Source organism: Chenopodium album, chromosome 2 (assembly GCF_948465745.1).
Source record: "Chenopodium album chromosome 2, dcCheAlbu1.1, whole genome shotgun sequence".
In the NCBI taxonomy this organism is placed as follows: Eukaryota; Viridiplantae; Streptophyta; class Magnoliopsida; order Caryophyllales; family Amaranthaceae; genus Chenopodium; species Chenopodium album.
The window spans coordinates 74,154,718-74,173,525 of record NC_137835.1 but is presented as its reverse complement, the minus strand read 5'-3'; the positions used below and the strand labels follow the sequence as shown (position 1 = coordinate 74,173,525).

The following is an 18,808-nucleotide window of genomic DNA, read 5'->3' as shown; positions in this document are numbered from 1 at the left end:
AAAACAATGTTTTTTATACTTTGGTATGAACCTTATTATAATATGGAAGTGACAAAATATTAGATTACGATATACCTTCTCACACTATACTATAATTTACCTATATATTGTTAGAAAATAAATACTCCATAGAAATCAATTACTTTTATTATGTTTAAAAATCATGTTATAGATGAAATTGCAAGTATGATTATGTAATTTTTGTTTTTAATAAGATAAAAAGCCAGTTAGGTGAGCACACTTACATATGTGTTCTTGACCATGATTGGAGTTCAGCAGTACCAACTTCGATAGAAGGACTTATGATTCCACAATTGAACGTGAAAAAAGAAAAATAAGTAAAATTCTACTTAAGAACATGGCAGGATTTGATAAAGAACAATATACTAATTTAGGAATATCCCAAAATTATAGCCACTAAATTATATGCCCAATATTTCAAAAATATTGTTTCCAAATTATAATAAGATAATAATCTCATAACTATTTTTTTGCTAAAATGTTATGATAAAAATTTCAAAAATATTTTATTCAAAATACAATAAGTTAATGATACCATAAATATTTTTTGCAAAATGATAAGATAAAAATTCCTTAAATCATTTTTTTTGTTATGTGATTAGCGTAAAATTATGATTACTAAACGCAATTGGTAATAACCTAATTAATTATAGCTAAAAATTTACGATAATGACCTATATAAATAAAGGTAATGACCTAACTACATACAGGTAATTACCTAATCACAAACATATTTCAAAAATCGCAAATGAAAATTTTGGATCAAACAGCTCGAAAAAGAAAAAACAAACTCGAATTCTAAATTGAAGAGCAAACCCTCGTTATCCATTGACGTTAAAAAAATGGAAATTAAGCATTTCACATCATCATATTACACACGACTAAGGCTTTTTCCATTCTCAAAACTATCAAATAAAGTGATTTTTACATCAATCAAAATCATCAATCAAACCCTAAACGAAATTTATACCTGAAATTGGATGGGGTTTTGGACGGAATTTTGGTCAGAACTTGGTCGAAATTTAGTCAGAATTGTGGTCGGAGTTGTGGTCGGAATTTTGGTCGGAATTGTGGACGGAATGAAGAGCAACGAAGAACAATGATGATTTTATTTTTACTAAATTGTAATTCTAATTTAATTTTTGAAAATGATTTTATTATGTTTAAAATAGATTTTAAAAAACTTTAATTAGGTATTCTATAAAAAATACACGTATTCATAATTATACATACATGTATAGTATATTTAGGTATTTAAAAATAAATAAAAAATCGACCAATCATAACATGACACCTGGTGTCATTTTTTAAGAATGGTACCTCATAGTTATAGAAGCCTCTTGAACCCAGAAGTACCCTCTAGTTCTATTGGGTTATGGATAGTAATTATATTTATGAGGTCATGTCATTATTAATTAGGAGTGTATTTTTAAATATTTTAATGTCAAGACTTTTAGTCGCAGAAACGTGATTATGAAACTATGAAAAGGTTTAATAGTGTGGCTCAATTAATAATGACACTTAAGTATACCCTGCCATGAACGGCTGTAATAATTTATTTTTTTTATTTTTTTATTTTTTTTACAAAATTGGCCGTAACATTTTGAAGTATGTCTTAAGTGCACTGAGCACCCTAAACTTTACTTAGTAGCCAAAATACCATCAAATATGGTGTAAGATGCGACGCGTGCCTTAAATAATTTCCGACCACTTATTTCATCGAAGGAGATGAATCCGAGCTTGCCAAGTGGATGGATTTTGTTCAACATTTCCTTAAACTATTCTGGCTGATATGTTTCATGTGACTGATTTGTTTCATTTGTAATTAGCTGATATGGTTTTTGTGTGTGGATAATTTCCTATTCCTTTTGTTAGTTGTTTTTTTTTTTTAACATTTTTGATACGTTCCTTGTTGGCTGCTATCAAACATCATATTTGCTGTTATGTTTCTTTAGTTAGCTAATATCTTTATTTTGTTGGCTAATATTCCTTTTGTTGGTTGGTTTTTTTTTACACATGTTTTATTGCGTTGATAAAACAGTCTCGGATCATGCGGCAATAACTTATGATTCGGACCCTCTGGCTCAACGATCTAATAGGCCTTACCAGCTTGAATTATGGTGTCTTGGTTTTCCAGAGGTGCGTGAGATTGTGCGGTTGGAGTGGTCCTTTCCTTGCTATGGTTCCTTTCCTTTTTGCTTAATGAGGAAAATTCGACATGTCCGAAATAAACTTCAGAGATGGTGTTTGGATAATAAGAAGCTTTGGGGTATAAATTGGCGATGTATCTCAAAGGATTTATCCTTGCTCGGAAATCAGTGTTATCCAAAGGTTAGACTTTATTATTCCTAAATGTAAAATTGAATTTCAATTTTGGCGACAACGATTAAAATGTGATTGGATTAGAGATGGGGATGCTCCTACTAAACGACTTTTTTTTTTTTTTTTGAAACACGAGGCAGGATATCATCAACTTAAATCAAGTTCGGCCAAAGATAAGAAACTTTGGGGGAACAAACTCATACACACACGCTCATCACTTGTGCCCGTATCCCACCTAGCAGCAAAATGAGCAACTGTATTACCCGCCCGTCTAACATGGCTACAATTGAAGCTATCAAAATCATTACTCATTCTAATAATATCATCATAAAACAGAAATATGGGAGCAGCCCCTTCTTGCTTTAATCTGACAGATCGAACCACTTCCATAGCATCGCATTCGAGGATCACCCTGCTAAAGTCCATCCTTCTTGCAACCTCCATACCATATCTTGCTGCTGCAGCTTCAGCGATCTTAGCACCCCATTTGCAGTGAGTTTTCTTCGCTGCCACAAGCAAAAGCTTCCCCTGTTCGTCCCTGATAACAACACCTAAGCACACCCCTCCATCCCTTGGAACATAGGCATCTACGTTAATTTTAACCCATTCATGAGCTGGCGGCTTCCACCCACTGAGAAGGCACGACATACGCTGGAATGCACCTACCGACTTTGACATTATATTTCACATACTCCCTGCAAAAATTAACAAATCCCACAGCCACACTCACACCATTAATCTGAGTACAGCCATCAAAAATAAAAGAGTTTCTAGTATGCCACGCAGCCCAAGCAAGACTAGCAAAGGTCAGCAGTTGGGATTTGTCAATCCTCTGAACCAACCAGCAAAATAACTCGGCAAAGGATTCATGAGGTGCATCCCTCAACAGACTCTTAAAGGGACTATTCTGCCACACGGGTTCAGAGAATTTACAGTGAAATAAGGCGTGCAATATTGACTCTCTAGCAGCTCCACATATAGGACATGTTCCAGTAGGTCTGATATGTCTGGAAAACAGGACATCCATCACCCCAAGCGTACCCTTACAAGCTCTCCAGATGAAATGTCTAAGTTTCGGAGGGCCACTCATGCTCCACACATCCTTCCAGACCTCACGCTCATTTCCATAAAACAACTCCCAAGTACGAAGGTGACCCATTCTTCCCAACCAATAAGCTGATCGAACACTGAATATACCAGAAGCATTCGGCCACCAATACAGCCTGTCACAAACACTCATATTTGGCAGGGGAGTTTCCAGCACTTTCTTACCCCCCTCTTCCGAAAAATTTGCAGCTACTAATTCAACATTCCACCCCATACGATCAAAGTCAATCAGCTCACACACGCGCATATTCAAGTCACTATTAGCCTGCGGAGATAATACCGAATGAGCTCCATCACCCAAAATCCAAGCGTCATCCCAAACCTTAATCAAAGAACCATTACCCACTCTCCGCTTCAATCCCTCAAGTAATGTAGGGAATAATTTCAAGCCTTTAAATCCCACTAGCTTGAACCCCACTGTGATCATACACTAAAGTACAGTGGCGTCCAAAAGGGAAGAAGATAGAGCAAAAGAGTCGCCAATAAGTTTTTTAAGGAACTTGTAAACCGTTCACGAGGTGAAGGTTACACCCCTTAACGATCCAAGAGATCGTCAACTCCATAAGGTCTAGAACCAAATAAGGGTTCGGGGATGAAGATAAAAATCCAACCTAAAAGAGATTGAACCTGCCCTAATAATAGGCCTCTACTTTATTCTGATCGTATTCATGTGCGCTTTTTAATTAACATGCAATCAATAAATTTAACCCTAAACCTGTTTATCTATGTTGGTTGAATATTAATGCACAAATAAACTATTATTGGCGATCACTTGAATTATAATCACAATTAACCCTAAACAAGATTATTAATATCTTATTAAGCGTGATTACAAGTATAAAATTCCCTTTAAACATGCAATAAAAAGTGTGATCAAGCAATAAAATAAATATCAAGCAACATAATAAATAATAATAATAAATCATTATAATAGTCATAATAATAATCATAAATTATAACAATTATAATCATAATCATGTTCATGTAAATATTAAAGCATAATAAAAATAGCAAGATCCTAGGCATGATACTAAGAAGATTAATAACAAACCCTAGCATGTCACTAAGCAATAAAAATCAAATCTTTAACCCTAACATGATACTAACAATCATAAATATTAGGAAGAACATAGGAAGCATCATAACAATCATATTTAATATTAAAATTACCCTAGACATGATACTAGGAATATCATAAGAACAATGTAAACATGATTTCTACATCATAATATCAATAAAAACCATTAAAGTACTTACTTTGATGCCTCGTACCTCTTTCTAATAACAAAATACACACGTTAATAACTTCAAGGAAAATAATAAACAAAACAATCAAATTAAATAATTGAAAGAGAGATTTGGGACCAAACCCTCAGAATTTAAACCTTTCACGTCTAGGGTGAAGGCAACTTCGAATATGGCTAGGTGTTTCTAGATCTTGTGAATGCGGAATTTTGTATGAAAAAGCAAATTTTCAAGAATGATGAAGAGAAAGAGAGAATAGGTGATGAAAAATCAATTGGTGAATGAAAACAATTGGTGAATGATAGATGTAGATGATTATTGATGAATGAAAACGGAGTTTTAAATACGATATTTATAGAGAAAATCGGCCAAAAAGATAAATTAGACAAAACAGAGTCTAACGCATTAAAAACAGAGCTGGCGCCAACCCTGGCTAGCTGGCGCCAGCCACCAACACTAGCGCCAGGCGCCAGTGGCTAGCGTCAGGCCTAGTTCCAGGCGCCAAGGCCTGGGGTTAGGAGCCAAGCCTGATTCCAACGCGTTTTCGAAAATCCGATAAGTTTACCGTACTGGAGAATAAAATAATATAATTTCCTCGAAAATGCTATTTGATTTTGATTAAAACTCTGAAAAGTCAACAAAAGTCAATTTATCAATGCTAATTGAATTAGGAATGAAAAGAACCTTCTAGAAGATTCTAGAAGACTAAAACCATTCCTAATTGCATTAGGAATGATAAATCATATTAGGCCCTCCCCTAGATCATTGGGTCGTACATAAAGCTCAAACCGGGCCCAGTTTAGTAAATTAGCCATAACTTCCTCAATATTCATCGGAATTGGGCTTATAATATATCGTTGGAAAGGTCTTTGCAAGCCCCATCCAACTATACTGCTATTGGACCCATATCATGGACCAACCAAACTGGATTAGCTGTTTTCTTAAAATAAGTTTTCAAAAACAGAGAGAAGAGAAAAGAAATAAAAACTTTCCGCAACACTAGACCTTTCCACATTTTCGTTTCATTCGATTGTGATTCGACGTGAAAGGTACTCATCACTGGGTTTGGTTTTGGGGAGACACAAATGGGTGTCTACAAGTAGCAACGATTTTGCACCCCAAATGCTGCGCCAAGAATAACTTGGATCAAAACCCCTCGCTGCATCACAAAAACCAGAATTTTTAAAGTATTTTGCCTTTAAAATTCGAGAAAGAAGAGAGTTAGTATCATTACAAAGCCTCCAACCTTGCTTAGCAAGGAGAGCTTGATTAAAGCACTTGAGATCACGGAAACCCATGCCCCCCATTGATTTTGGAAGACAAAGAGCCTCCCACCGATTCAAATGGATCTTCCTGCCTGAGCCATTAGACCCCCAACAAACCCGAGCCATCAACGAATGAATCTCATCAATAAGACCGTACGAGATTCTGAAAATACTTATCATATACGTCGGAATAGCTTGAGCCACAACCTTAATAAGAACCTCTTTCCCCGGGCGAGACAACAATTTTTCCTTCCATTCCTGTAACTCCTTCCAAATGCGATCCTTAAGGCAAGAGAAAACCATTTTCTTTGACCTCCCAATAATTGTCGGCAATCCCAGATATTTCTCATGTCTATCAACTTCACGGACACCAAGAGTCGCAACAATCTCCTGTTTTCTTTCCGAATTAACATTCTTGCTAAAAGCCACTTTTGTTTTGCTTAGATTGACTTTCTGACCGGAAGCTCTCTCATAAGTACTGATAATTTCAGCAATTTTAGAGAATTCATGCAAATTAGCTCTAGCAAACAATATACTATCATCCGCAAAGAAGAGATGTGACACCCTCGGGGCACCTCTACACACCCGTGCCCCGTGAATTAATTTGTCCGAAGCCGCCTTCGAGATTAGAAATGAGAAACCTTCGGCACAAATTAAGAATAAATATGGAGAAATGGGATCACCCTGTCTAAGCCCACGAGTGGGGGTCAACTCACCCGAAATAGCACCATTGTACTTAAACGAGAAAGATACACTCGTTAAGCACCTCATAATCCGATCAATCCATGCTATTCGAAAGCCCATTTGCATCATAATTTTCTCAATAAAGACCCATTCCACTCTATCGTATGCTTTACTCATATCCAATTTAAGGGCCACAGTTCCATCATTACCTTCCCCGCCTCTCTTCATAGAGCGAAAAATCTCAAAAGCAATAAGGGCATTACCATCAACCTCTTCGGGACAAAAGCACTCTGATTTTCCGAAATGATTGAACTAAGCATAGGCTTTAATTTATTTGCAAGAGTTTTAGAAATAATTTTGTAAAGCACATTACATAAACTAATAGGCCTATATTCAGACATTTGCTTAGGATCATCACATTTCGAAATCAAAACAATACAAGTGCGGTTTACCTCCGACAAATCAATCTCACCACGCCACCAAGACTGTACAAAACTGACCACATCATGACCGAGAGTCCCCCAAAATTTTTGGAAGAATAAAGCGTGCATCCCATCCGGGCCCGGAGCTTTGTTCGGATGCATCTGATATAGAGCGTCTTTAATTTCATCCTCCTTCGGCTCCTTGTCAAGAATGTCATTCATTGCATCTGTCACTTTCGGCTCAACACCCATGAGTGCCTCATCAAAATTATTCGGCATACTTGAAGCAAAAAGGCCACTAAAATAATCTGCAATCACCTTGTTCCTCCCCTCTGTCGAAGTTTGCCACACCCCTTGATCATCATAAAGACCAAAAATTCTATTCCGACCCCTCCTTTGACTTGCTTTATGGTGAAAATATTTGGTATTTTTGTCTCCGTCACGGAGCTCATTTGCTCTAGATCGAGCATACCAATAGGATTCCTCAAGTCTACGAAGCTCATTCAATTCATTTGCAATCTCATTACAGATTTGAAGTCGTCGGCCATCAAGTCTCTGCCCTTGTACTTCCTTCAAACGAGTTTCTGCCTTTACGATCTTTTTTTTTTATATCCCCGAAAGTCATAGCAGCCCATGAGGAAAGCCCCTTTGTCACTCTCGCAATTCTCTTGGATTGGTTCACCAACACCCACTAGCCAAGAGTCCGCAACAACCTGCTTGCATTCATCCTTCGATAACCATAATGCCTCAAACCTGAAAATTTTCCCATCCTTCTTTTCCTCTTCTTTATCCCCAAATTTCAGCAATATTGGAGCGTGGTCAGAGTGACATAATGGAAGATGTATAACATCCGAATATGGAAAAAGCGAGCACCATTCACTTGTAGCTAAATATCGGTCAAGTCTTTCACGAACTACCGTCTCCATGGAGTTGCCACGTTGCCATGTATACACACTCCCCTTATACCTAAGATCTCGGCACTCACAATCATCAATTGCTTCCCTAAAGGCATCGATTTGTCTTTCACCTCTCACAACCCCTCCTTCTTTCTCTTGTATACCAAGGATCTCATTAAAATCCCCGAACATCAATAATGGAAGAGAAAACAAGGCAAAAATCGACCTCATGAGATTCCAAGTTAAATGCTTGTTTTCCACCTCCGGCCACCCATACACCCCAGCAAACCTCCATTTTGCTACATTTTCACTATCGAGCACCTCACCATAAACATGATGAATCGAATAGCTCACAATCCTAACATTCAAATCTCTCCACCAAAGCCCCAACCCCCCTGATCTTCCCACACTACTGATACAGAGACCATTAATAAAACCACACCGGTTCCTAATTAATTCAAGTCTTTGAGCATCAATTTTTGATTCCGAAACGAAAACAATCTCTGGCCTATCCCTCCAACACCAATCTTGGAGGGTTTTAACTGTCAATGGGTTGCCAAGCCCATTGCAGTTCCAAGCTAAGGTTTTCATTGTTGTTCGCGGGGTTGGACAACACCAACCTCCGCTACTTTCTCATTAACTGCAGTACCTATACAAACAACATCATTCCTCTGCTTTTTCACACCAACCCCCATCTCCTCCTCCTCCTCATCCCACACACCCTCTCTTCCTCTCCTTTTATGCCCCCCATCATCAATCACCATTGCATTCACATCAGCTGTAATGGAACTAGACATTCGGATTTTCCTTTTATTCTTTTTCATAGGGTGTTGTATGCTTTTGCCCCCCCCCCAACATTAAAAGTCAGCATAGGGATCCCCACATCAACACCCACTAACCCAGACACATCAACACCTCATACGCCTTTCCCCCCAACATCCACTCCTTTATTTTCCAAGCTTAAGTATCCTTCTGCTCCCCTATTTTTTGAGACCCCACCCTCAACCTCCTCATCCCCTTTGTGCCCCAGCTCATACCTCACCCCCATATCAACACCCTCCCCTTCTCCCATGCTCTCCCTAGTACATTCTGTTCCCTTATTACTCCCATTGCTCAACAAGAAATCACTGTCCTCATTACACCTTAAGGGCATTCCCCCACTCTTCGTAACCTGCCCCCCTGCTCCACCAGTTGCAACATCTATATCAGATTGTTTCTTCGTAATAAATTGAAGCTTTCTTGCGGCATGCAGGCCCTCAATCTCATCAGACTCTTGTTTCTTCCCTCTTATCGGAGATGCCTTTATCCATGTACCCCAACGAAACCCTTTATCATGCATATCCTCAGAGACATTGATGCAATCTTTCTCACTATGTCCCATAATCCCACACATGAAACAGAAGAACGGTAGCCGTTCATACTTCAAAGAAATTTGGAACCTTCGTAAAGGTTTATTCACATCGAGCATTACTTTTATTATGCGGTTTTTGCCAATCCCAATAGGGTCAGCCTCAATTTCAATCAAATCTCCTAGACTAGCAGCAATTGCCTTCACATGAGCATCCGAACGACAGTTAAACGACAAGTTTTCGAGTCTAATCCAAAACGGCGATTGAGTTAATTTAACCTCCTGCGGATGTTCATCTCCAGTAATGGTATTAAGAATTAAGAGGTTTTGTTCGAAACACCATGGGCGACCTCCAAGGACTTTATCCATATCACGCCAATAAAAGAACTGAAATACAAATAAATTTGCACCAATTCCACGAAATACAACTTTACCTTTCATCGCCCATGATTGTGTAATCGTTCTTCTGAAGGCTTCAAAATTCACTCCTCTGTCAGTTAACAATTTCCCCACAAGCATTAACGAAACCCTAGCGTTCTGTTCTGACGAATCCATCGCGCCCAGGTCAACAATTTCGTTCTCATCTTCGTCTAAATTCAGATTAGAGCACTTGTCAATCAATTCTTCGGCCATTGTAGCCGGAGAAAACCACGATGTACCGCGGTAGGTTATCCTCTCTTTCAAGGTGGTTCGCCCTTTCTTTCGAGGGAGTTTACATGTAAAGTATTTTTTTACTAAACGGCTTTTTAATAAAGTCAAATTAAGGAAAGCTAAGAATGAAATCCTTACCCTAAGTCTTGATGATGGCTCTTGGGTGGAGGGTGAAGTGGGTGTCTCTAACCTAATTGTGGACTCTTTGAAAGATATTTTTTCCCCTCAAGTTGATACTTTGCAAGAGCAGCACATCGACCTACTCTTGAGACAACTCTCTTTCCCGACTGTTTCCCCTATGGATTGTGAGGAGCTTTGTAAGCCTTTTGGCATCGATGAAATAAAAAACGCTTTTTTCGAGCTAAAAGGATCAAAATCTCCAGGACCAGATGGATGCATAGCTGAATTTTTCCATTCTAATTGGGAAATTGTTGGGGATCTGGCTTCCAAAAGTGTCCAACATTTTTTCAGTACTGGGTTTCTTCTACAAGAACTAAAATCTACTTTGTTAGTCATGATTCCGAAGCTTGATACCCCGGAGCTGGCTTCTCAATTCCGTCCAATCAGTTTATGCAATACAATTTATAAGTGTATTGCAAAATATATGGTTTCACGTTTGAAACATGTTCTCCCTTCTCTAATTTCAGATTATCAACATGCTTTTATTCCGGGCCGACATATGGAAGATAATATTTTTCTGTCTCAAGAAATCTTGCATTTCCTTAACTCTAGACGTCTTACTACGCATCTGGCTGCAGTTAAAGTGGATATGTCTAAAGCCTATGACAGAGTCAACTGGCTTTTTCTTTTAAAGACTCTCCAAGCCTATGGTTTCCCTCCAAAGTGGATACAATGGTTTCTCAATCTATCTCTACGGTTTCCTTCAAGGCCCTTATCAATGGGAAAACTTCAGATACCTTTAGGCCTAACTGTGGCTTACGGCAAGGGGGACCCTCTTTCTCCTTATCTTTTCCTCTTCTGTATGGATGTTCTCTCAAGGATGTTGAGTTTGGCAGAGGATATTAATACTCTCAAAGGTGTGAATATCTCTTGACAGGGTAAAGTCGTATCCCCTAATCAAAAATAATTCCTAAGTCCTCTAACTAAAGTAGATAGGGAAGTAGGGTCGATCTCCACAGGGAAACAAGTCTTTCTATTCCTAATTAACTAAAATAATCTAGATTATGAAGTAACCAATATTTATATTTGAATAAGAAACTAAACTACGAAGATTGAGAATAGGTAGAAAGCAATATATAAAAGGATCTAGGGCATATGTTCACCAATTAATAATACTCCAGGGTAAAACATAATAATCAATCATTGACATTGCATAAATAACATGATTAACAGGCTCTCGCAATTTATTAATCAGCATAGATCTAACAGGCTCTCGCAATTTACTAGATCTAAGTTCCTATTGAAAATAGCCTTTAATATCAAATTAACATCTGCTCGATTCATCAATTCAATATTGCTATACTTTTACAAGCCATAATTGTAAAGCGTTAAAACAATTCAATAGGAAATTATCATGCAATATCAAAAATCAATAATAGTCAATCATCAATGCATCAATTAACCAGATCGTAAAGGGCTTTCGCTACGTATTACAATCACATAATTAATCTACCGGTATTAAATCTCATCTCTCGAATCTCGACTTAACCATTTATAAATTAATCTGCCTATTGAAACTAGACCTAAACATCAATTCTCATATGTCGAATCTCGAATCAATATTGTCAAACTCATGCATAAAAGATCAGGCCTAATCTAGTCACAGCGCATTAAATCAATCAATAGGAAATTAATCTATCATTGATAATTAACAACAATAAATTACCCCTTCATATTATTTATAGATCCCCATAAACCCTAGAAATAGAACTACTCACACATAGTAAAAACTAAACTAATCAAAGCAATAAAATAAGACATAATTAAAGGAATAGAATAAACAACTAAAATTAAGAGAAGAGAAATAGTTACCAAACAAATCTGGAATTAAGAATGGATTAAGAACAAAGGTTTAAGAGAGAGATAATCTAAGAGAACAATTAAGAGAGTAAAGAAAGAGTAAAAGAAGAGAGAGAGTGAAAAATCGTATTACGGAGGAGTATTTATACTCCGTACAAATCCTAAATTAAAACAAACTAAAACGACGCTAATCGTCTCCTAATAAATACACGCGCCCCGATCGGGCGAGGCACCGCCCGATCGGGCGCGCCTTTTTGCTCATCAATACTAATCTCGCGCCCGGTCGGGCGCCAGCCTTAGCTTCTCCCGCCCGGCCGGGCGTGCCTCCGGGCGCCAGCCTCTTTGGCCGGGCGGCTCACTTGGGCCACTATTTGGACTACGATTGGGCTCCAATTCTTCGGACCAATTTGAGTTTCCTCTTCCGGTCTTGAATACTCGGTCCAAATGCCCCGGTATCACCTATACCGAGCCCTTAATCACCGGTTCGATGGCTCTAACCGGCCCTGGGCTATAAAATCTGGTCGTGCTTCTCCAATGTTCGTGATTGCTCCAAAATATCTCGGGAAAATACTCCACAAGCATAAATCCCTGCAAAAGTCAACCAAATCTACGAAAACACTAGAAAACACCAATTAGTAATAAAAGTGGCTCTAAAGAGCCAAAAACATTACTAATTACGAGCAAGGGACGGGGGTAAAATACTATATAAAATAGACACATCAAACTCCCCCAAGCCAAACCTTTGCTTGTCCCTAAGCAAAGATCTCATCAATGAATCAATAAATATGCTTCACCCCAAAAGTAAAAATCAAGCACAAACGATCCAGGGTAGATCAAATAAACATGCTTCAAAATCAACCAATCAAATCCATCTAATTACCAATCTTCCCTAACAATTGTCAAACAGAGCAAACCACAAGAGCATATAGAATTCAAGACTAGTGCTCACGCACTCAACTCTCATTTTTGTGGCGAGTAAAAGATGTACTCGATCGCTCTCCATCCAACCCCTTTATGTGAACAATGCCCTCCCAACTCACACTCTCGTGTGTATAAAACAATGAACGCTCAACCTACTAGTCGACTCGAAATATGTCAAATCATAACTTGCATTGATAAACAACACTTTCACATTCATAAAATTGTATGCACAAAGGTCGGAAGGTCTTTAAAGCTTGTAATGTAAGGCTAGGGTGAAGGGTAGGATAAATTTGGGAATAAGTGAGAGAAAAGCTATGCTTAAAGGAGCCATATCCTAATAAAACCCATGATCAAAATAAATAATGATCAACATCTCCTACATAACCAACTCTAACATCAACCAAATATACTCCAATCATAATAAACAATCCCAACTCTTACAATTTTACTCATAAAAATATAATAATGAAGAAGTGGAGTGAATAAACAAACTTTATTTTCCAAACTTGAATTTTTTCATTGAAGCTCTATTATTTTCTTTTTATCAACCTCCAACTAGAACATTTGAACATTGAACATTTTTTTCTTTTGAAGTTCACTTATTTTTTCAACATATTTTTTTCTTTGAACTTCTCTCTTTTTTTTTCTTCATAACATCATGCTTTATTTTTTTCAAGAAAATATAACTCTCAAACTCATCAAAAATAAACATGATCAACAACAAAACAACTTCTCAAAATCCCACCCAAGCTGTGCAAATAATAAACACACTACAAACTCCCTTACCTCACTCACTAATAGCTCCCCCAAGCCAAGCTTGGGACTAGTAACCAATGGGGCAAAATAAGCTTGTAATATGGCTAATAAAACAACAAAAGGTCAAGGCAACAACATGGGTAGCAAGAAGGGGACAAATGTATCTACAATATTTGGAGGCTACCTAAAAGAACAAATGCCTTCGTCCTCCACAATGTGCATAATAATGAATCATATAAATATTACTAATAGTTGCAAACCAATACTCAAATTCATTGACATACCAGGAACTATGGAACTATCACACATTTCCTAACCAAATCAACTAGTCAAGCACTATATTCACAAGTAGTTGGACAAAATTGACGCATGTTAAGGTTTCAAGGCAATCAAACATCAAATCATGATTAACTAATCCACAATGCCTAACATCAAATACCAAGAATCAAAACAATTTTCTCAAGTAAGGGGCATAGGGAAGCATAATTTACAATTCATTAGAACATATTTTTGAATTTTTTTTTCAAATTTTTTTTTGTATTTTTTTTTTCATATATAAGAAAACAATAAAACCAACCTAGAAAGCAATAAATCTAACCTAAGAAAACACACCAAAAATAAAAGAAAAGAGGAAAAGAAAAATACCAAAACTAAAATCTCCCCCAAGCCAGAATCAGACAATGTCCTCATTGGCTCGGGAACTAGCCCAACATAGCTAGTCCTGATCATCCTCATCCATCGAGCCGAAACCCGCACCTCCACTGCCACCTGCACCACCTGCACCAGAAGAGCTACCACCAAAATAATCAACATGAAAACTCCCCCCCCCCCGCCGGTCCCCCGAAAGGAATGTCCTGGCCGTACCCGTAGAAGGAAGAATAGTCAGTGTAAACACCACGGGCAGTGGGATCCCTATCGTATCCCTGGGGTGGAGGCTGAAACCAGTCAGGGTGAATAGCGTCGTCGGGAATGTTGCCCCGACAAGCATAATCATTGTACATAGGGTAGAGAGCTCTACCCTAGTTCCTCTCTAGGTACCCTAACCTATGGTCTATGGAGCCTACCATCCTACTAAGGTCAGTATGGGAATGCTCTAAACGTCCTAAGGCCTGACCTATACTCTGAAGGTCCCAAACTGGGTCAGAGTCAACATGAGGGACGGAATGAGACATGCGAGGTGGAGAGAATGCCACCTCGGCTGAGGCTGGGGTGGTGGAACTGGCGGTGGTGGTGCCTGCCCCCTAGCGTTGGCAACTAAAACATCATAAGTGTAAGAAGGTTGCCCTGGGGGAAAGGCGGTCAAGTCAGGACTGGGAAGGGGAAAGATGGGCAAAGGTTGCTCGCTCCCAGTCCGAATACACCAAAAGGGTGTCTGCTCGCTATCCGGCCGAACCCACCCCAACTCCTCGAAATACCTAGCAGTCATATAGGTATCAGATCCACAGTTGGTCAGCTGGTGGGGTCCATCCACTATAAAACCGGCCTTTTTCACAACTATTCGAGTGATAAGGCCACCTAAACGAATAGGGGTTTTTGATGTGGTGCTGGCCGTGGCATGCCTACTCAAATGGTGAACAATAAACCTACCTATGTTCAATTTACCGTACCCATACACATAGTGTCCTATGACAGCTAGTTCGTTAGTTTGGGCATTATGGGACTCGGCCCTACCTAAAAAACACAAACCCGCAAATCTTTGCCAGATTTTTGGGACAGGGTGGTGAATAGGTTTGGTACTAGCATGTTGGGGGTCGGGAGTAGGTAAACCAGTCAAAGCATTATATATGTCACCCATTTTATAGTCCACATGCCATTGGTGAGATAGTTCAGAATTTAATTCAAATAATTTACAAAATTCTACAAAAGTTAAACTAATATTTCTATTATTCAACCTAAAACATAAATTTGGCCCATTTCTACTACTAACAACATGTAAAGAAGACAGGAATTCACAAGTAAGTTCTCGGAATGTAGGATAGTGCATATCAACAAATTTTCTCATGCCAATGTCATTTAAAAATCGTTTTACAAAATCATACAAACCAAATGATTCTAGAGTAGGGCGGTGTAACCACCGAGAAGGAATTACCTCACGACCAATTAAGTGCTCTAGCCGCTCCTTTTCCTCTCGGCTAGCAATGCGGATCGTCGGCTAGTATGGAAGTTGCAAATCTGGGTCGTATTCCTCCCTCGAACTGGAGCTCCTACCGAAAATGGACCTAGCCCTCTTTGAAGCCATGCAGAAAATGGGTTTGAAAATTTATTGAATAAAATCTGAAACTTTTTATATGAAAATGTAGAGGATGAAGAGAGGATCACAAATATGTAAAAAGTTTTGAATTTGGTTGAGAAATGGAGGAGAAATCTTAGAGAGAATGTAGAGAGAATTTGAGTTTTAGAGAGAGAAAGTAATAGAGAAAGAAGAAAGAATGAGAAAAGCTGAAGAAAGAAGGAGAAAAGGAGCGTCGAGTATGGCTCGCGCCCGGTCAGGCGCCAGCTCGCCCGGTCGGGCGATCTAACTTGAATATTGCGCTATGTTCTTGCGCCCGGTCGGGCGGCATTTGCCCAGTCGGGCGATCTGATGCCCCGATTTTTTCCAACTCTCGCGCCCGGTCGGGCGCCATTCGCCCGATCGGGCGATCTATCGATCAAAATTTCACATCTTCTCGCGCCCGGTCGGGCGAGAGTCACCCGATCGGGCGGACGATTTAGTCCGTATACGACATATTTTGCGCCCGGTCGGGCGCCTATCGCCTGGTCGGGCGAAAATACTTATTTTTGGACCCTTGCTCTCGCGCCCGGTCGGGCGAGCTTCGCCCGATCGGGCCCGAGGCTAAATTGTCTAATTAATATTCTTCTTTTCTCCAAAATTTGGCTAACTCTTTTCCTTCAAACCTGTACAAACACTCATAAAACTTGTTAAATTCCCTCATCTCTCCTCTCATAAGAAAAAAAAGAGAAAGAAAAACTAGTCTAAAAACATCAAAAATACGGGTTGCCTCCCGCAAAGCGCTGGTTTATCTAGGTCCCGTACGACCTTCTTACCAAGTACAACAACTAGGACCCCTGGCCTAACGCTTGATCGGGTGGTTTCTCACCCGGTCTAGTGGTGTTTCGGCTGCGACGCGACTTCTTAACATACCCTATGGGACGCCAAATCACCTTATCTGGTGGATCCTCCTTGTCTTGGACTGGGAGATCTTCAATGCTACACACTAAAGATCCTTCTTTGATCGAGGATTGCTTCAAATTGTCATTGCATTCAACACTTGCAACTCGATTAGCGGAATACTTACCGTAGGCTCGATTCGCACAACTTGCTCGATCGGTTCCACCTTTTCATCTTCGAAACCAAGACCAACAGTGGAAAGTGCTCTTTCTATTGCATCGACTTCCTTCTGCCATTTGTCTATCTCATCTGAAAGGGATGCAACACAAGATACCGCCTCCAAGGGATCTTTTTCAAGAGCTTGGGGCTTGTTAGAATAATTCCCAACCACATTAACACTAAAACATTTCTCCTCAGTCATGGAGCTTTTAGGGGTATTATTAAGATTAAAAATAACTTTATCATCCCCTACCGATAGTGTTAACTTACCACTTCTCACATCTATGATTGCTCCTGCAGTGTTAAGGAATGGTCTACCCAAAATAATTGGGGTTTGCATATCCTCAGCCATATCAAGAACAACAAAATCAACAGGTATATAAAATTTACCTACTCTAACGGGGACATCCTCTAAAACACCTAAGGGGTATTTGAAGGAACGGTCGGCCATTTGTAGAGTTATATTGGTAGCTTTTAATTTACCCATATTCAACTTAGAACACACAGATAATGGCATGACGCTAACACTAGCACCCAAATCACATAATGCATTATCAATCAAGAGATTGCCAATATGACAAGGGATAGAAAAATTACCCGGATCTTTTAATTTAGGTGGAGACTTATTTTGAAGTACAACACTACACTCTACAGTGAAAGCTACTGTCTCTACCTCACTAATAGACCTTTTTCTCGTCAATATTTCTTTCATAAATTTTGCATACGAGGGGATTTGTGTGATTAATTCAGTGAAGGGAACTGTTACCTTCAAATCTTTTACCACCTCCAGGAACTTACCAAACTACTTATCCAAGTTTGTCTTCAATTAACGATTGGGAAATGGAAGTTTGATAATTGGCTTAGGAGCATTATTGCTCATGTCTGGAGTAGCCACCTTCTCTGGAGTCGTACCCTTCAATGTAGAATTAGATATGTTAGTATTATCCTTTAGCCCTGCAGGGCTATCAACTACATTGTTTGGTTTAACGGAATCAAGATTAGCATTATTTAATAAAACTGGTTCATCAACTCTGGGCATAGGGGGCCCTTCATAGTTTGAACCACTCCTTAGAGTAATTGCAAATGCTTGATCCGTAGGCCTGGTCGGCTGTGCCGACAGAGCTCCCTGTTGGCGGGCTTGTAGAGTAGCGGAGAGTTGCGCAATTTGATTATCTACAATTTTATTATGTGCTAGAATTTGATCAATTGTCGCATCTCTACTCTCCATGTGCTTTTGCATATTTACCAACATTGCTCTAATTTCCACCAGAGAGGGGTCAGAAGATGAGGAGGATTGTTGTGGTTGGTTCTTCTGGCCAGCATTGGGATGATAATATTTTTGCTGATGTTGCTGTGGCGCATGTGGTTCTTGTGGTGGTGGATATTGAACATTAGTACTCCGGTAGGAAAGGTACGGATGATTCCGATACCCAGGATTGTAGGTGTTGGAGTATGGGTTATTCTGCCTATAAGCTTGAAAGGAATTAACTTGCTCCACGGAACTCCTGCAATCTTGCTCCCAATGACCTATAATACCACAATTTTCACAGAAAACCTCATTAGAATTATTATTAATTGTAGAAACGTTAGCTACATTGGCAGAGCTAAGATTATCTAATTTTTGGCAAATAGAGGTCAGTTGAGCTTGCAAAAAGGATACAGAGTCAACACTATGCTTCCCCTTGTTCGCAAATCCTCTAGGATTCCCATATTGGGAATTGTGTATCGCCATGTCTTCAATAACCTGACCTGCATCTTCAACATCAAGATTCATAAATCTCCCACTAGTTGAAGAATCTAAAATTATTCGAGAAGAATTTCCAAGGCCATTATAAAAGGCTTGGATTAACTGCCATTGTGCT

General features: G+C 39.1%; 1 protein-coding gene across 1 annotated transcript; it reads right to left on the bottom strand.

Moving 5' to 3' along the window:
* Positions 1-2,490: 2,490 nt before the first annotated feature.
* Positions 2,491-8,553, bottom strand: LOC145575543 (uncharacterized). Its single transcript, XM_081633401.1, has 5 exons — positions 7,780-8,553; positions 7,097-7,663; positions 5,793-6,956; positions 2,994-3,715; positions 2,491-2,914 (listed from the first exon to the last, which is right to left on the bottom strand). The coding sequence occupies exons 1-5, from the start codon at positions 8,551-8,553 to the stop codon at positions 2,491-2,493; spliced, it is 3,651 nt and encodes a 1,216-aa protein (XP_081489527.1).
* Between the last annotated feature and the right edge of the window lie 10,255 nt (positions 8,554-18,808).

What these genes read in the sequence shown, in the direction of transcription:
- LOC145575543 (XM_081633401.1), bottom strand. Translation starts at nt 8,553, where the DNA reads ATGAAAACCTTAGCTTGGAACTGCAATGGGCTTGGCAACCCATTGACA. An exon ending in GTGAGATTGATTTGTCGGAG is followed by an intron (nt 6,957 to 7,096) that starts GTAAACCGCACT and finishes GCCTATGCTTAG; the next exon opens with TTCAATCATTTCGGAAAATC. An exon ending in GTCGGTAGGTGCATTCCAGC is followed by an intron (nt 2,915 to 2,993) that starts GTATGTCGTGCC and finishes CTATGTTCCAAG; the next exon opens with GGATGGAGGGGTGTGCTTAG.